The sequence below is a fragment of the Erithacus rubecula genome, assembly GCF_903797595.1.
Source record: "Erithacus rubecula genome assembly, chromosome: 6".
Lineage (NCBI taxonomy): Eukaryota > Metazoa > Chordata > Aves > Passeriformes > Muscicapidae > Erithacus > Erithacus rubecula.
This window is the reverse complement of record NC_136688.1, coordinates 3316881-3335885: the sequence shown is the minus strand read 5'-3', so window position 1 is coordinate 3335885 and position 19005 is coordinate 3316881. Positions and strand designations below refer to the sequence as shown.

Here is a 19005-nt window from a genome sequence, read left to right as displayed (position 1 = left end):
AAGATGCCTTTGATTCACCCTGGCTGGGGCTGCCATGCATCTGCCTTTATGGCTGCTACCTCTGAGCTTTGTGCCCATGGATGTGTGGGAGGCACTGCCCCATGCAGCCCCTCTGTCCCACTGAGCTCATCCATGCTCCTAAACAGTGCCAGGAGCACAGAGATGGGAATCACCTTTGTCCCCCAAGCCTGTCCTCATCCTGTGGCAATTGGATACTGCTTTGGGGCTGAGGCAGGGGATACCAGCCTCTGTGCCCTGGGACACCACAGGGATGGAGGGACACATCCATGACTCTGCTAAGTGACTCTGCTGCACCTGCAGAGTGACAGAGCCTGGGAAAAGGGAATTGTGGGGAGAAGGTAGCATGGGCACGTGGCATTCAGGGAGCCCTGCCCATGCAAGGCAGGGGGGAGTGCTGTTGAATTAGAGCAGCTGCATTGTGATGGGGAGAACAGAGCAGAGAACAGCAGCATTAAATCCCCTGGACTCAGGTTCTAGCAACAAAAACAAGCAGGGACTACATGAAATCACATTAAAGCTAATTATTGTGACCTGGGTTGCAGGAGCTCTGCTGAGGCCAGTGCTGGAGGATGCCTCCCTGAGCTGGCTATGGCAGCCCCTGGCCTGCCTCAGTAGCTGTGCCTGTGGTTCCAAGGTCACTGGGCATAAACTGGGGCACAGCTTGGCGTGTGGTGCAGGAGAAGGAAGAGGTGGACTCGGTTGCATCTGGGAAGGAACCTGCTTAATCATGGGGATGGGTCAGGAAATAGCCTTGGTGGTGTGACCCAGGCACCCTCTAGCCCCGTGCTGCTTTCCCAGGGCTGGGTGAGGAGCAGTGCTGTGTGCTGGCTGCAGACCCCTGCCTCCCACACCGAGTCCTCCTGGAGCTGGACAGGGCTATGTGAGGCAGCCCTGAAAACCCTGGAGCCTTTTCCTGCCTTAGGGCAAGTGGAGGCCAGGGGGAGCCTGGCAATCCCAGTGCCCCCCAGCTGCATGCACAGCATGCACCAGCAGCGTGCCACCACCAAACCCCTGCCAGCAAACCTGCTGTCCCCCACTTGGGCACACACCTCCTCCACCCTCCTGGGCTGCAGGAGCCCAGAGCCCTAGCAGGAATGTGGGTGTGCTAAGCATCAGGCAAAGCTCAAGCCTCCCAAATGAAAAGAGCAGCAGGGCCTCAGCCTGATGTGAAACACGGGCCACCAGCAGGTGGAAAAAACTGGAGCTGAAATGTAGAACACTGGGTCATGGTGGTGGTGTTTCACATGGAAATCATGACTGGAATGGCTGTGCAGGGCATCCAGGGCAGGCTGGGCACGCTTGCTGACAGGCACAGCTCCCTCCTGCCTGCAGTGTGGGCAGAAATGGGCTGGTGTAGAGACAGCTCTGAGTGCTTGGGGCTCTGGGGCAGGATGTGTGAGTGGGCATGATTCTGAACCCTTGCCCTTGTGGGATTTAACCCTGCAGCCTGTCCACTCTGGCCTCAAGCACCTTGTCCTGCCCCAACCCATTTGGTGTCTCAGAAGAGGTACCTGAGCCCTCCTTGTGATGCCTTGTGGCCCCAGAGGGTTGGCAAGGGCTGCTGAAATCTCAGCCTGTCCCTCAGTGGATGTCATTACCCCAGGGAAGCTGTCCTGAGGGTCCCCAGTTCAGTGTGACAGCCCTACACAGCCCCTCTGTGCTGCCCAGCTCTCTCAGCCCCACAGATGCCATGGTCTGTGCCTCTGTGTCCCCATCTCCTGCAAACACCAGGCTTGGCTGTCCTTGCTCACCTCCAGCACAGCGACCTCCTGACCCTTGAAGCAGCTGATGGAGGCTGCTGGGTGAGGACAGGGGAGCTGGGAGTGGCAGGACTGGTGCCAGGGACTCCTCAAGGGTTAACAGCCTAGCAGCACCGATTCCAGTGGCTGGCAGGGAAGAATCTGAGTCAATTATTCCCAGTCTTGGAAATCATCAGCTTCTCTTCTTCTTTCTTTTTTTTTTTTTTTTTAATTGTGTATGTATAAATAGTGCTGCTTGCTGCCCTCCATCCGTGGGAGCAGAAAGACTGTTGATTTATATGGTTTTCCTGACATCACATGAAGTGGTGGAAAACTGAATGGAGCCAACATTTTTCCTGCATTACGTAATGCCCCCTCCCTCCCAGCCCAGCTCTGCTATTCCTGCAGGAGCCTGACTGTTCTTTAACCTTTGTTTACTTCAGCACAAACCCTTGATTTTTTGCTTTTTTTTCTGCTTTTTTTTTCTTTTTTTTTTTTTTAAACTTTGCTATATTTTCCCCCATTATTCTTCCCCTCTTGGTTTTTATTAAGAGGCATTATCTGCTTATGAAGCAACAGCAGCCTGGCTCCACTGCTCCCTGACAGCTCCTGTGTGCCAGCTCTGGCACTGGAGCCTGTCCAGAGCCGTGTGTGGTGCTGAGCTGGTGGGTGCTGAGCTTCACCAGCTCCTCTCCATTTGTCCAGCTGCAGCAGGCAGGGTGGAGATTTTCTCCTGTTCCCATCCAGTGGCTAAAAGCGACAGCTGGGGGTTTGGGATGTTTGTCCAGGTGATTCTCAGTCACCCATCCTGTCCCAGTCTGCTCCTTAGGCTGAGCACCGGGCTCCTCCTTCTGTCCAGCTGGAGATAAAACCAGGGTGGCCAGCAGGGCTCGGGACCCCCCCTTGCAGGACAGAGGCTCTTTTGGCTGCAGCTCCATGTTCTGGGGGAGTCTCACCGCTGCCCTGTCGTGCTTGGACCTGAAACAGGCCCCTCAATCGCGTTCTCAGCTCGAGTCATGAGCTTTTCATCTGGCTCGGGAGCGCCTGTGAGATCATCTTCAGCCCCCCTCCCCCCGCTTTTGTACCAATTCTACAAGGAATGTTTAAATTTTCCAGTCCTGTTCTTTCTAAATTTGGAGCGTCTGTTTACTCCCAGGATTCGGAAAGAATGTAACAATATCATCAGCGACAGATCCTCGCTCATCGCTCGCCATCCTCCTCAGTGAGCAGGCTGGCCATGACCCAGCTCCTCTGCAGCCACCCAGCACTGCCCTGGAGACTGTCATTGCAGGGCTGCAGGGATCTGGGTGGGGGCTGAGATTTCGGGGATTTCGGGGGAATCTACCAAAGACAGGTGACTGTGCCGCAGGCAAAAAGAAGTAGCGAAAAAAGGAAAGGGGATTTCCATTGCAGGAGCTGACTTGGGCTGCCCAGGCATGAGTGGGTTTAGCACTGAGGTGCTGGCTGGAATTATTTTAGACATGAGGACTCAGAGATAGATTATTTTAATTAAAAAAAAAAAAAAGAAAAAAGAATGAAAGAAAAACCACTTTATTTTATTTTATTTTATTTTATTTTCTGTATAGGCACAGTCCTAAAAAGAGGTTAAACATCAGGACAACTGAACACGACTTTGCTCATCCTTGGCTGAAAAGTCCATAATGCTTTCTTGTGTTGTGTTGGTGAGAAGCCAGATGCCAGCCATGCACCTCCCTTGCTTCCTGCTCCTCTTAAAACATATTGGGCTGGAGCTATTCTGGAGGAAAAGAGAAGATGAATGAAGAAAGCCAAGCTAGGCAGGTGTGAAAGCAGGGCAGAGCAGAGGGGGCTTGCCTTCAGTCCCAATCTCAGAGGCTGGAGTGATAGCATATGAATCCAAAGCTTGTCATGGCATATGCTGAAGATAAAGGCTTAGCAGGATCTAGAACCAGGATTGAGGTGTCTTTACTCAGTGTAAGAAAAATGAACTAAAACCTAAGAAAGAAAACACCCCAAATACTCACACTTTGGTCACAGAATATTCTGAGTTGGAAGGAGCCCACAAGGATCAAGTCCAACTCTAAAGTGAATGACCCTTACAGGAATCAAACCCTCAAACCCACAGCCTTAGCACAATGCTCTAACCATGTGAGTGAATCTCAGGCTTCAGCAGTCACAAGCTGTCTGATGGGAGTGGGGAGGCAGGACCTGGGTTCGGCTGGAGATTTGATAGTCACGTTCCTCAGGCATTTGGGCTATTTCAGGTACCCTCAGGCTGTAATGTCTAAGAGCACTTGGAGATTTACTGGCATGAATCCATTAGATGTATCTACAAGATTTTTCTTTAAGTCTGATTACTGTCCCTGAACTTCCTGCAAGCACCTCTGTCCACCTGTGGCCATCTCCATCCCAAAACATACTGTGATGAACCCAAAAAGCAGATGCTTGGCTGGCAGAAGTGTGAGTATGAATAAGGAGGGCATGGGAGTGGAATGAGACAGAAAAAAGAGCTCACATAGGACTCTCAATTTCTTGCTTTTCCCAGATTTGGGAGTTTTGAAGAACCAGCTTTGTATATAATGTGAATGGGGATTCTGGTTGTTCTTCATCTAGAATGGCCCATATGATGGTCAGGACTGTAAGAAGGGCTGTGCAGGGGTTAACATCCAGCTTTTTTTCAGGCTGTAGGTGGTGAGGTGTATGGGGATTACCTGTGGTGGTATTTTTCTTCTGACTGTCCAGAGGACTGGAGACAGTATGCTGATACTGGCCTAGATGGAAAAGCACTTTCTAAAAAATCAAATGGGAGTACCAGGGTTTGTGATTTTTGCAATCCTGGACGTTTAGGTAACTCTCTGAACCTCCCTTCCTCTCATGCAGGACATCCCTGGAGGTGTTGCTTCCTTTCCTACAGCAAAGCCATCTGGGACCACTTTAGCCAGGGCAGGACTGTGTTTTCTTGCCCTCTAGCCCCTCTTCAGTGGGTGCTGGCATCCAACTTCAGACACCCAGCCTGGCGGGTGCCCTAGGGAGTGCTCCCAGTCCTTTCTGTCCAAGGCACAGAGTAAGGTGCCCCCTTCTCACCCTGAAGCACAAGCAGGAGATGCCTGGGAGGCTTTCAGCCCCGGCAGGAGCAGTGACTGCATCCCTGGGAGGGGTTAAGCCAGGTCATGTATGTGCAGGGCTGATTGTATTCCAGACCTATGCTCTAAACTTCCCTGTTTAGCAACGCTGTCGTCAGACAACTTGTTTTCCCGATTCTATAATTACCCTGAGGAGCTTCCCCTCCCCCTCAGGCCGTGTTTTTAACCATTGGACCCAGAAAAGGCAAGCAAAAGGGCCAAAGGCAGAGTGGAACAGAGGAGAAGGGGCTTAGGGAAGAGCAGCCCTCTGGTTGCTATGCCTTAGAAAACTGCTGTGTAATTTCATTTCTCATTTCTGGAAGGTCAATGGGGGGAAGGCAACTTCCTCAGTAAGAGATCCTGATGGGCAGGAGCCACTGCCCAGTTACAGTTTCCTTCCTTGTGAGAAATCTGCCTCACCTCATCCTCCTCCCCCTTTTCCCTGGGCCTGTGCTGCATGCTTGCAAAAGGTCGTCACTGGCAATTATTACCAGGTCCCAGTGCTGGGTGGAGCAAGGAACTGCTGGCCCTGCCCAGCTGGGCTTGTGCCAGGCCATAGGCACTGTCCTGACAGGCTATGTAGGTGCTGGACAGGGACTCATCCTGCTCCCTGCTCTTGCAGGAGGATTACATGAGTCTCTCCAACCCATTGCAGCAGATGTTTTCCCAGTGTGTGTTGTGGCAATGAGAGTGAAGTGAGGCTGATGAGGCTGAGCATCTCCCTCTGGATGATGCATCTCTTGTCTGCTAAATAGGGGCTGGAGGCAGGATGGGTGACATCCTGGCCAGGAAGAGTACCTGAGAAACAACAACAAGGGGCAGCAGCTGATACATGGAATGTATTTCTTCTGTACTGTGAATGTTGCCTTTTATCTCTCTGCCTGCCCCCTGCCCCAGCTGCCAACCCCTGTACCGGTTTTGGCAAAAGGGTAAAGACAATGGGGAGAGAGCAGAGAGGAGGATGGTGCCTGGGGAATGGTGGCTGCAGGTGGCATCTCCATGTGGCTGGACGTTGCACTGGTGGAGGAAGGGGGCTACTGGCTTTTTGTGCTTGCTTGTCTTTTGCTGAGGATCAGAAGGGTGTGGGACACTGGTAAGCCTCCTCTGTTAAAGTCTACTTGGTGGTGTTATGCCCAGCTTCCCACCTGGTGCTCCCAGGAGCCCTGAACTGAAATCTCAGTCCAAACACATCCTGAGGACCCTGGCATTACCAAAATAACTTGTGCCCAGGGCTCTTGGAAATTTGAGGAAGATGGACAACCTGAGGGCAGTGAGGAAAGGCAAATTTTGTTTGTGCATCTCTGGGTCAGGTTGAGTATTGCACCCCCTAATTCACCACGTTTCCTGCAGCATCCCCCCTGCCCACTGCCCCTGCATGACCCAGTGACCCCAGTAGAGTGACTAGGTCCCTCCAGCAGACCCCCAGCCATGGCCACCAGAGCAGGTCACAGCTGGATCACCCACCAGCACAGGGGGAGCACTGCTGGTGCAGTGACAGTGGGACACAGAGGGATCCCCATCCCTGGCAGGCGTTGGCACTGGCCACCAGCATCATGCACCCTCCCTCATAGTGACAATGGTGGCAAATGTGGGGGACCACAGATCATCCTGAGGACCTGCTGTGGTAGTCACTCCCCAAGCATGGCTTGTGGGGGAAGGCTGCTTCTCTCTTCCAGCCTAGTTGGAGCATGCTTTGAATTTTATCCAACCTCTGACCCACATCTGATAATAATCAAACCATATTTGTTACAACAACAAGGCTCGTTAGGAGGCTGGCTCCGCTCGGGGTGGGGGGGAGGAGACAGCACTTAGTTAATGCCAATGACCTCATCTCATGTGATGTCATTCAAAGGAAAAACACTGAAGTCACTCACATATGGCTCAGCCTGGGGTTTTTCAGCCCATAAAGCTTCAGATTTTCAAAGGCACAATACATGCCCCCCCTTCTCTCCCCCGCTTACTATAATCCTGAATGATTTTCTGGAGGCCTGGGCTCAGACCAATAAACTCGTAAGGAGCTGTGTGGGGATGTATTAAGGAGTCCTGCGGGTGGGAAGCGGGGGACAAGTAATTTTCTCCCCCAGACAAATGCAAAGAAGAAAATACATCATTCCCCACCTGCTTCGGAAGCCACTCGAGACGGATAGACCCCCAAGGAGACCAGGAAAGGCCAAAAGGCCATTCCTACATGTCCCCTCTTTCTGGAGTTTTGCACGTGAGAAGGCTTTGGCAGAGGGTACATCTTCTTCAGACCATGGTCCTCACACACAGATATGAGCCCCTAGCAGCCCCTTTTCCTGCCTGCTGTTGGGACCCATTCATCTCCAGCTCTTTGGGACCCTCCAGGATGAGCATCCTCCTGGGTGGCGCTCTCAGTAGAGATATTAAGGAGCAAGATGAGCTGGTGTTTAGGGACCTGCTGCCTCGTCCCCAGGTCTGCCCTGCAGCAGAGAGCCCGGGAGAAGCTATTTAATCTTTTGTGGCTCAGTTTCCCTCTTGGGAAACTGAGATCATGGCATTGCCCTTCCTGGTGCAGAGTTCAGAGTTAAACATTGCCCAGGGAGTGCACGTTGGAGCCACGGTGGAGAGGGGGTGCAGCCGTGGGGTGCCTTCACGGTACGGGGAGCAGCAGGGAGCCGGGGTGGAGGGTGGTGCCGCATCCCCCCTTCGTTGTGGGGGTTTGATCGCACACCGCCCTGGCAGGTGCTAAAACGAGGTGTGGGCATGAGCTTCCTCCCACCGCTTTCCCGTGCCCACAATAACTGCGCGGGGCCAGAGCCGGCGCGGTGCAGCGATCCATCTCCCCGCGCGGCCGCTCGCTGCGGGGGGCTTCGGGCAGGCGAGAAAATCGCGGTTGCGCCTTTAAGCGGGGAGCGGAGCATATGTCAGGCCGGCGTTGTGCTGCGTGTCTGTGTGCTGAGTAAGGAATGCGGCCGCATGCCTGACCCGTTAGCTATGAGCGCGGTACGGGCGCGCAGCGAGCGCGGCGGATGGGGCGGCTGCTCCCGGGCTGAGCTCACTCGGGCTGCAGCGGGCGGCCAGGAGGGGGGCGGCCGGGGAAACGGGGCTACGCCGAGCCCCCGTACCCCGCTCGGCTTCTTTTTAATGGCTTTTATTTTTTCAGCCTGAAGGCTGGAGCCGGGGGGAGGCTGGCGTTGCTCTGTCGCAGGGACGCCTTTTGGGGGGTTTTTTAGTATTTTGTTTGCCCGCCAGCTGTTGTTTGGCGACGGTGAGAGGTGCCCCCGCGAGCCGCAGCCCAGCTGCCTGGATGCCCGTGGATGTAATGATTGCTCCCTCCGAGGACCAGTTCTGGACAGACATGCGCGAGGGGCAGATGAAGCTGAAAATAAGGGTGCGAAGGATGAAGGAGAGCAGGGACAAGAGAGGTTTGTCAGCCGGCCCGGCGCCTTTCCTTCCGATGGGGACGGAGCGGGAAGAGGGGGCTGCGCCGCCGGAGCCCTGTTTTGCCCGGGGGCCGGAGATCGCCTTTGCCGAGTGGCCGGCGGGGAGCGGAGCGCGGTGCTGGCGATACAAAGAGCGCAGGCAGCTGGCGAGCGGGGAGCTGGAAGCGAGCGGGGAGCGTGCGGAGGGGAGCGCGGCGGAGCGATGGCCGGTGCCCGGCTAGGGGCGATGTGCGCGGCGCTGGCGGAGGCGGCCGGGCTGGGACGGGAGCTGCACGGACAGGGCAGCTCCTTCAGGCAGGTGAGCGGCTGCCTGCGGCGGGCAGAGGCATCTGCAGCGGCCCCGGCGCTGCGCAGCCCTCCCACCCGCTGCGGAGACTGGCTGGCCGCGGAGAACGCTCCGGACTCCGCCGAACCCTTCGCCGTCCAGGCAAGCTTGGCGAGGGCGCGGACGGAGCGGAGAAGGGAAGGAGGAAACCTGCGGGAGCCAGGAGGATCTGCCGCCAGCATCTCTGCGCCTTCGGGCGCCGGGTTGCGGGGGGGGCACTGGGCAGAGGAGAGTGCGCGGGGCAAGGACGGGCGAGCACGGGAGAACAAGGGGCCATGCATGGGCTCCGAGCGCTGCGCTGCTGCCCGCACCCAAGCAGCTGCCCGCCGGAGCCATTTCGCTTCACCAGAGCTGCCCTGCCTGCCCATCTTGGGTGGTTTCTTTCAGAAAGGGGTTTGCAGTGTTTCCACCTCCCGGTGTCAGGGCAAAGGGCGCGCGGAGGAAGGGGACATAAACTGGAGCAGTTTAAAAATCTGCGGAGCCTGGGATGACCTAGATTACCGAAGGGTTGAATCAAGCAACTTCCCTTCCATCACCATTTAAAATGGGAGGCTGCTAAAAGTGCTTGACAGGTTTTTGTGGCATGAAGCACATAACCCAGTGATGGTGTCATTAGTAATAAGTCACTCGTGGAAATGACACATTTTTCTTTACATAGAACGAGTAAGGCTGGTCCAAAGCAGGCACAGTCACCAGAGGAAAATCAAGCTCAGCAGCTCGAAGAGTGTGTCCATGGTTGTGTAGGTGGAGGGCTTCCTTTCTGCTGCTTTTTCTTTTTTTAAAGGTGTTTTCCGTTTCTTTGGGAGAATGGGAGTAGCCTGCAGGGCATGGGGGGCTGGCACAGCTTGGGAGGCAGCAGGGCACTATAGCAGCAGATGGACAGTGGCTGTTCGGGGTAACCGTTGGGGAAACAGGGAATGCACATGAATCCATAATAAGGCTGATTCATCGGCTTTCTCATCCCCACTGCCTGGGGAAAAAAAAATCCAAAACGAGCCTACGGTGGGGTGATGATATTTTGTGCCAAATGAGGGGATGGTGAAACCTGGGCAGGGGAGTGGGAGAGTGGAAAAAGAGACTGGTTGAAAACTGGACATCTTTCTCCAATGCACTGAGATGGGGGGACATAAAAGAGCATCAGCCAGGAGAGGGCAAGCTGGGCAGGCTGCAGCACCAGATTTCACCAGGCTCGTGGGAGGGATGCGCAAGCAAATGGATTGTGTCTACATCAGGCGTTGCTGGGAGGGTTGGGCAAAATCAAAGGGGACTACAGTACCAGGGAAACAGTGAGGATGGGAGGCAGGGGGAAAATTCAGGCACGTCCCAGGCAGCAGGAAATGCTGACAAAGCCGCGGAGCTCCCTGGAGCACAGTGAGTAAGGGTGGCAGTAAGCAGCGTTTCATCATGCCGCCCTTAGCTGCCGGCACCAGCAGGCTCCCACCCAGCACGAGCGTCAGGGAGATGGCGTTTGCAAAGAGGGATTTTCCCAGCGGCTCTGGGGGTTGATGCGCAGCGTGCCAGACCCCTCCATTTTCTGTCCTTCACTTCAACCTGCCGCAGAGATGCTCGACCGAGAGCTCAGGCTCATTGTCATAAGAAAGCTGAGCATGGTGCAGGTGAGGGCTGGGGTTTTGCAGGTCCCTCCAGCTCTTGTCATCTCCTGCTGTACCTGAGTTCAGCAAGGTGCTTTAACACTGGGGGATGGATGGGTCAGAGTGCTGTCCCCCAGGGGGCTGGGCTGCTGCAGAGGGGGTCTCCAGGCAGCATCCTGGCCACCAAGAGAAGGCAGCAGCCAGGGAGCCATGCCGGCGTGGCGGCTGCTCCAGCAGCAAGCCGAGGCGCGTGTTCGCTTGCATGCCCCGCTGCTCCTTGCCACGTGCCGCCCTGGCAGCAGCTCCAGCCACCGCAGGCATTTTAATGAGAGCGGGCAGAGCCTGGCCTCTCAGCCCCCCCAGCTGCCAGCAGCTCCAGCGGGCCAGAGGGTCTCCAGCACAAGCACAGGCTCAAAACTCATTGCTGGGGCTGCGGGCTGCCGCAAAACCTCCGGCAGCTGCTTGGGGAGGCGGAATCTGAACAGCTCCGGCTGCTGCTCTCTAACTCTCATTGCTGCAGCGGTGAGGGTGGGCTTTAAAACACACCTTTAATACCCCTGTAGGTCTCCTTCTAGCTTCCGGTGTGGGAGCTGGGGTGAAGAGTGGGGTGTGGCAGCCAGCGAGGATTTCTAGCTCTGGATCTCCTCCTCCTTGCCGCCACAAATTGATGGCACAGCAGAGTGACATGTCACCTCTTCCCTGTTTCTTGGTGAGGAGCTTTGAGTCTGCAATGCACAGGGGAGGCTGCTGAACAGGACATGCTGTTCTGTGTGTCTTGTGGGGAACTTCTATGAGACTCATGGGGCTGGGAGTGTTCAAGAGGCATGAGACTATCTTGAAAAGCAATTTCGGGGTGAGGCAGGTGACCTGGGCAGCCCTTTCACAGCTTCATGCAGTCAGCAGGGCACAGCATCAAGGCCAGAGCTGTTGGGTTGATTCAGAAGCCTCTGAAGGAGGAGGTGAGTCCATGGGTTGGAGTTGAAAGCACAGAGTGCAGCCATCAGAGCAAGGTGTCATAACCTTTTCAAGCCCCAGCTCCACTTTACACCTCCAGCCTAGAAAGAAGGTCTCAGTGCAGGGAGGGACACAGGGAACAACTGGGAGCTGGGATATCCATGCTTGGTGTGTCCCACACCTTCCCTTTATCCTCAGCAGTGTCTCTGTCAACATCACATACAGTTTAATGGATTGTAAATCCCCAAAGATGAGGCTTACCACCAAAAGGAAAATAATGCCACACCAGATCCCTGTCCTTAGCCAGGACTTTGTCAGCTTTGATGTCACCTTCTCTGCACCACCACTGCTGCCCAACCTTGGCAGAGAAGGGCACAGTGCAACTCACAAGTGACAGATATTGCCTGGGGTGTTATAACAGCTATAACTAGGATGTCCCCAGAGACCACCTGAAGGTGACAGCCAGGGCAGTGGAGGGTTCTCCAACTGTGTCAGGGTCCAGCTCAGCAGTGCAACATCTCCGTCCTTGTATCTTGTAATCTTCCGTGTCTATGTTTTTGTTCATTTTGGTTACAGCCATCTCAGGGCTGTAGGCAGACACTGGTGCAGGGACTGCAACCTCACTGTGCAGTTTGCTGCTGGAGGGGAGGAGTCACACGGCTCCAAACAGTTGCAGCAGTGCAGGTACCACAGCAGCCTGTTCAAAGATGCTGCTGGCATCTTCCCCCTGGCCTGATGGACAGGCTCGGGGAGGATTCCCAGGCTGTTTGCTTTCCTTCTGCTGCATCTGTTCTCAAAATAAATCCAGTTTCACTGGGAGGTTATCATAGATGTTCAGCTGGAAAATGTGCAGAGGGGAGGGCCTGGCAAAGATGGGGATAGGGAAGAGTTGTGGTGTTTTCCTCTCTCCTCTGTTTGGCAGAAGGGCCATGCAGAGCAGGCCTGGGGGCTGGCCCAGAGGGGTGTCTGCAGGGCACAGCAGGAGGTGGAAGGGTGGTCAGCACCCTGCGAGTGAAGCCTCGAGTGGGGGAGATACAGGGTCGCCATTGTTGCACTCTTCTGGCACTAAGTTGCTGCAACAGCCTTGCCTCAGGGTGATTTTCACTTCCAGGAGGGTGATTTTCACTTCCTAGGCCTCCTAGAACCTGCCTGATGCTGGTTCTTGGCTCCTCTTTCCTCCATTTTCAGCAGCAGCATCCCCACTTTTTGTTCTGATCCCCTTCCCTTGCAGTTCTCACTTCTCTTCCTGGGCACCATCTCTGCCTCAGGTAATTGCAGTAGGCAGACACTGTTTTTTCCAGAGAATGGTTTTGAGAGCCTTCATGTTGGAGCCATGAGCAGCTCACTGGGCCCTGCCACACAAGGACCAGCTCCTCCCCAGCAAGCCCTCACCAGGGTAGGAGAGCATCCAGAAGAAACCAGAGATCCCCAAACACCCACTCTATGACAAATACAAATCCTTCCTGAGCTTAATTCCACACATGCCAAGAGAAATGGTGCTCCTGGCACCAGCACTTTGAATAAAAGAGGAAAGGCTAGAACTGGCTCCTCACCTCATTGGGCTCTGCTGCTCTTTCCCAGCAAAATCTGGGATTCATGGCCTGGGGCATAGAGGGGACAAAAGCCCAGGTATCAGTTGGAGCCCAGCCAGGGACACTCACTGCCTTTGGAATTGTTTGAAGAGCTGCTTTGCTTTCTAAAAATGAAAGGCATGCTGAAGCAGCCGCTGCAGGGTGGGGTGAGTGCTGCTTCCATGTTGGGATGGTGTCAAGTACCCAGCCTCATCTCTAGGGTTTCCTCCAAGCCCAAGCTGCCCTCAGCAGCTGCAAGTCTGGGGGAGATGAGGACAGGTGGGCTGGGAGCATGCCTGGACTCCTGGACACAGAGTTGAGGCTTTGCTTAGGACAAGTGAGGTGAGCTATGGACATGATTTCAGGTGCCAGCATCCTCCAGCTGTGGCAGCCTGCCCCAGTAGGCACTGCAGCTGAGGGTTCTGCTGCCACTCAACAAACATCCCTGCCTGTTTCACAGCCCCCTCAGCTCCTGCCTGGACTTCCCCAGGCAGGGCTGACAGAGGATCTGCTGCTGACTGAGAGTGGTGGGGGCAGGCAAAGGGGAGAGAGCAGCATGCCCTGACCTGCTTGAACTATGAGATCACCTAAAGAGTCATACAAACCCATCCACTGCCCTGGGCAGCTACTGATGGATGTGAGTGAGTGCAAGAGGCTGGGCACCTATGGACCAGAGCAGGCTCTGATCCCTGGGGTGCATTTGTGTGTGACCTGCTCCCCAAAATTGTGCCTTGTTCCTTCAGAAAAATTCCCATGTTGTTTCACACAAGCCCAGGGTCAGATCTGAGCCCCATTCAAACTCAAGTGCTGCAGGCTTCTCTAGGGGCAACTGGAGGAAACTTCCCACAGGTTTCTGTCCCAGCATCCCCCAGGTATCAGCCTGGGGCAAAGCAGGGAAGTTGCATGTGTCTGTGCAGAGCTCTGGCTAATGATGGACAGTCCTTGGCAATGGGGACACAGTGCAGGGATGAGCAGTAACCAGAACTATGCTGCACCTGCTTTTGCTATGATTTAATGTCCCAGTTGAGAGGCAATATAATTTTGGAGGGACCCAGAGAGGTGCTGGAAAAGATAAGGTGCTTTAACTCTACCCCTCCTGTCTTGACTGGGTTTTGAAGCTGGGATATGTGTTAGCTGCCAGACAGGAAAACACAAGGGAGGGGAGGAAAGAGGTTTGTTGAAGGACAATGTCCCCTTAGGCCAGTGGGACCTGACAGTGGAAGGTGCTGAGATAGAGTGTGATGGAGCTCGAAACATTTGTATGTTCCCAAGTGGTGTGAGCAAGATTTTGTGCACTGCTTTGGCTTCTCCATCACCTTCATCTCACAAACACATCAGATGGGTTGTCTGCAGCACCAGTCATGCCTCTCTAGAGCATGGGTGCCACACCAGCAACCAGAAGGATGTTCCAGGAGGATCAACAGAAATGTTGCCAAAATGCTGGAGAAGGTAAATTGAGAATATGCCAAGGCTGCCTTGCTTCTGAAGGGTAGAGGGAGTGGCTCATTATAAGGTCTTGTTTAGCTGTGGAGATGGGCCAGGAATGCTCATGGTGCTCAGTCCAGGGACTTGGGCTTTCAAAAGGATCTCGTGGGAGCATCCTGGTCCCTTTGACAGTCTAGGGCAGTCAAACCCCCAAGTCCTCTCTGCCCTTTGGGTGATGTCAAGCTGCATCTGCTCATTCATATGACTGGGAAAACCTCAAGGGAGACTTGAGGCAGATATGACTTGAGCTCTTCTCCATTACATGAAGCTGCCACCCAGATGTCCTCAGCTGGAGGGGAGTGAAATTAGGCCACTGCTAACCAGACCTGGCTCTACTCTGGAGTATGGGATCAGTGAGTGAGAGCAAATCAGGATCACCAGTGGTCTTTTGCAACTGTGCAGGACATGCAACAGCACCAGGGGCTGCTGAGCAATCAGGGCAAAGCTTGCAGCCCTGCTCAGGCTTTCAGGACAGGCTTTCAGGCTTTTGACCATGCCAATAGCTCTGCCCGTCCCATGCCAGCTACTGCAACCTCAGCTGGGTTTTTTTTTCCAGCACTGGGCTTCAAGATGCTCAAGCTGAGTGTGACTGCCCAGCAGCTTGGTGCAGTAAACTGGACACTGCTTGCTGTCACATTCAGCAAGGTCATAGCATGAAAAACAGCAGTGGCCTGCAGGTACCATTATGCCACTATGGTGTGGCAGAAATCACCAGCTTGGCAGGGCTGGGCAGAGGGGGTGTCTATCAGAAATCACTATGCGTAAGTGTAGCCAGTGCAGCAAGGTCTGGGCTGACTTCCCAGACTCCAGGAGCTTTGCATCTCACTGGGTTTCTTGTCATCATCCTGCCCTGATGGATTTTGCTATCAAAAGGTGACCTCAGAATAGTAGGGAGCCAAGAAAAGGACTGTCTCTTCCTACAGTTAGAATAAAGTTGAGAAGAGCCAGCTTCATTGGGGAGGGTGTGGGATGCCTCACATGTGCATTAACATCCAGCTGTGACAGGGAAAAATCACTGATTCTCTGTTCCTTTCTCTGTGTGTGTGTCATGGCCATCACACTGTATGTGCACTGGTTAGTGGTGGCTGTTGGCTTGTTGCTCCTGGTGGCTCTGCTCTCAGAGCTGCAGGATTATCACCACTTTGTCCCCAGCCCAGACCTCTGGGTGACAGGTACTGATGATCTTGGCCTTGCTTCTCCAAGCTCAATGTCCCCATTTTCTCCACAGGAGGCTTTGCCACCTTCTCATCCTGCTTCCCAGGGCTCTGTGAGGGGAAGCCAGCTGCCATCCTGCCGATGAGCATCTCCCAGCCGTGCTTGCCTGTGGCCAATGTTGGCCCCACCCGCATCCTGCCACATCTCTACCTGGGCTCCCAGAAGGATGTCCTGAACAAGGTACAGCCCTGCTGAGGGGACACATCTTCCCTGTCCCACTGGGGACCACAGTCATGCAAAGAGGTGAAGGTATTAAGGATTCCTCTCCTTCCCACACAGTGCCCTTTAAAAGGTGCCAGAAAGGCTGTGCTGTGATATCACACAGGGAAGGAATTTTGTTTAAAGGAAAAGTAATGATGAGAAGAAAGAAAGAGGAATTGCAGTTAAAGTGCTGCCAAGCATCTTCCTACTGCAGCCATGAGGGAGCCAGCCAGGCGTTCTTGTCCATGGAGGAGACGCAAGGAGGGAGAGGGACCATGACACCAGACTGGAGCTGGAGACAGGAAGGAGGGAGAGAGAAATTATGTACAGGGAGTAGAAGGAAATTAAAGAAAAAAATGACAAGAATGTGAGCCTGGGAGCTGGACTGGCTCCATCAAGCCTGCTGGAAGAGCAGGAACCAGCCACTGGAGAGCCAGGGCCAAAATCCTGGGGTCAAAATCCTGAGGAGCCATGCCAGGTGGGGAAATTCATGATTTCCTTACCTCCCCACCTCCTTGGAGGGTTTTGTTCATGTTTTGGAATTGTGTTTTCTGCCATCCCCACAATGTGGTCATGTGCTGGAGAAGGCCTCCACCCTTAACCTCATTCTGTTGCCTATGGATAGGGCATCTTCTGGCCACATTGGTTACCAGTACCACATGCTACCAGTGACTCGCTCCACTCTTTGATGAGATGTCTCCATTCTCCCTCAGCTGATACTTTCACAGCTTTCAGACACAGTTTTTGCTGATTTTCTTTGTTGTATTATCCTGTTCCACTCATACTGGGGTTGTGGGGTTTTCCCCTCTGGAACCCCTTTCCAGGTGTCCTTGGCCTTGCTCACTTTACTTGGACCAAAATAAAGATTTGCTGAGGTTCAAACCTGTGTCACCTAAATTGACATAAACTTTTCAGCTGGTCTCTGCTGTATTATCATCAATTAGGCAGCACTAGGAGATCCACAGGAGAAAATGCTGGGATGGGAAAAGGCAGGGAGTGTGCATAGCAAGACAGACCTTCAGTATGTGGTGCAAGCTGAACTCAGCTGATCCTTTGATGGCTTCTTTCCCACCAGGACCTGATGACACAGAACGGGATAAGCTATGTCCTAAATGCCAGCAACTCCTGTCCCAAGCCAGACTTCATCTGTGATAGTCACTTCATGCGCATTCCTGTCAATGACAACTACTGTGAGAAGCTGCTTCCCTGGCTGGACAAGTCCATTGAATTCATTGGTGAGCTTTTATGGTTGCAGACCTCCCAGTTCTCAGCCTTCACAACCTGAACTCTTCTGTCCTCCCTGGTCTTGCTCCCAGCAGCTGTTGTCCTCTCAAACAAAGGGGCTGAGGGTTGAGGAGGGAGGCTGGAACCATTTTGCTCACCATCATTGTTCTCTCTGTTTCCTCTGCCATGCTCCAGACAAAGCTAAGGTGTCCAGCTGCCAGGTGATTGTGCACTGCTTGGCTGGGATCTCCCGGTCAGCCACCATTGCCATCGCCTACATCATGAAGACCATGGGTATGTCATCAGATGATGCTTACAGGTGAGTTTTCCCCTGAGGGTATTGGGGGGGTTATGCTTTATTCCAGGGAAGGAAAGTAGGCTGAGCCCAGAAGGAGAGGGTCAGGGCTCCTTGAAGCTCTGTCTTGCATTGGCTGGGTCCCAGTAAAAGCAAACCAAACCTCATAAAATGCATGCAACAAGGAATGGTTGGGAGTGGTAAAAGGGAGTGGGGAAGTAGTCCCACGTCTAAGCTTGGAGTATTCCAAGGCCCTATGGTTCCCCAAGATCCTTTTCTTTGGATGGTCTGGTCAGATGGCTCTCGATGACGCCTCTTCTCCCTAAAGAGGCTGAGAGAGTAGGGGTGGCCCGCCGAAGGACCAAGCACCAACGGGGCTGTCTGTGCCTCTCGGCAGGTTCGTTAAGGACCGTCGCCCATCCATCTCGCCCAACTTCAACTTCCTGGGCCAGCTCCTGGAGTACGAGAGGAGCCTGAAGCTCCTCAAGGCCCTGAAGTCCAAGGGCGACTGGGGCGAGGGGGACGCCCAGCAGGACGCAGCAGAGGTGGCCGAGAGCAGCCGGCATCCCCTAACACCTACCTCAGAGAAGGCCGAGGATGTGCCGAGGAGCACGGGCTCGGCGTCCCCCACGGGTGACCCCGAGCGGCAGGGCGGGACCCCCAAGGTCCTGTCCCCCACCAGCCTGCAGCAGGGGCTCAACGGCCTGCACCTCTCCTCCGAGCGCATCCAGGACACCAACCGCCTGAAACGCTCCTTCTCCCTGGACATCAAGTCCGCCTACTCGCCCGGCCTGCGGCAGGACCCCCCCCGGGCCCGCGGGCCCCGGGGAAGCCCCCAAACTCTGCAAGCTGGACAGCCCCTCGGGCTCGGGCAGCCTCAGCCCCTTCTCCCCGGGGGCGGAGAGCCCCGAGCGGCCGGCGGGGCCCGAGCTGCTGCTGGAGGCCAAGGCGAGGCAGCGGCGGAAGCACCGGCACGCGGCGGGCTCGCCGGCACACGGGCTCAGCCTCAACGTCGGCGGGACCTGCGCCGCGCGCAAGAGCCCCGGCGAGGACGGGCTGCCGCCGCGGCTCGGCCAGCCCGCCACCGGCACCGGCACCGGCACCGGCACCTGGAGCGGGGTGCACCTGGAGTCCCCCAGCGCCGCCCCGGCCGAGGCCGGCTGGTACTTCGGCAAGGACTCCGGCGGCGCCGGCGGCGGCGGCGCGGGCCTGTTTGGCGGCGCCGGGCCGTACCCAGCGCCCTTCGGCTGCGGCACGGTGGCGGCCGGCTGCGAGATCAGACTGAGGGACAAGGCGCGGGCCGAGCCTCGGGACGGGCGGCACAGCTGGCATGAGGAGGCCGGCGCCGAGAAGCAGTTCAAGCGGAGGAGCTGCCAGATGGAGTTCGAGGAGACCATGTCCGAGGGCAGGGCTCGGGAAGAGCTGGGCAAAATCAGCAAACAGTCCAGCTTTTCGGGCAGCATGGAGATCATCGAGGTGTCCTGACACTCGCCCGGGGCGCCTGGAGAGCTGGGACGGGGCTGGGGCGGGGGGATATTTAAGCTGGGGGCGGGAAGGGGGCGGAGGGGCGGGGGGTGTATTTATACTTGCGCGTACATTTTCGGGGGCGCAAGCGCTGAAACCGAAGCGAAGGTGGACGAGTCTTTCCAGAGTCGGGAAACAGAGCGGCGGATGCTTAGTGTCCCTCCTGCACTCACCCTCGACCTTTCCCACCCATCCCCAGGGCGCCCCAGCCCTCAGAGACCTGCACTCAAAATTGGGGCATAAAACAAGTGGGAAGAGGCAGGGGTTGCAATTTTGGCTGTGGTGATGGGGCACAGCACCTGGAGGGGGGGACCACAGCTGCCCCTTCCCTGCACCCTGGTGCACTAAGCATGC

The 19005-nt window shown here is 55.2% G+C and overlaps 1 protein-coding gene across 1 annotated transcript in view; it reads left to right on the top strand.

Moving 5' to 3' along the window:
- DUSP8 (dual specificity phosphatase 8) overlaps nucleotides 1-18670 on the top strand; it is a 39787-nt gene extending 21117 nt beyond the window's left edge. Inside the window, 5 exon segments of the mRNA XM_079310060.1 lie at nucleotides 15421-15587; nucleotides 16684-16843; nucleotides 17028-17151; nucleotides 17525-17927; nucleotides 17929-18670. Of these exon segments, the coding sequence (XP_079166186.1) occupies nucleotides 15421-15587; nucleotides 16684-16843; nucleotides 17028-17151; nucleotides 17525-17927; nucleotides 17929-18612 (1538 nt within the window). The 3' untranslated portion in view covers nucleotides 18613-18670.
- Nucleotides 18671-19005: the final 335 nt, after the last annotated feature.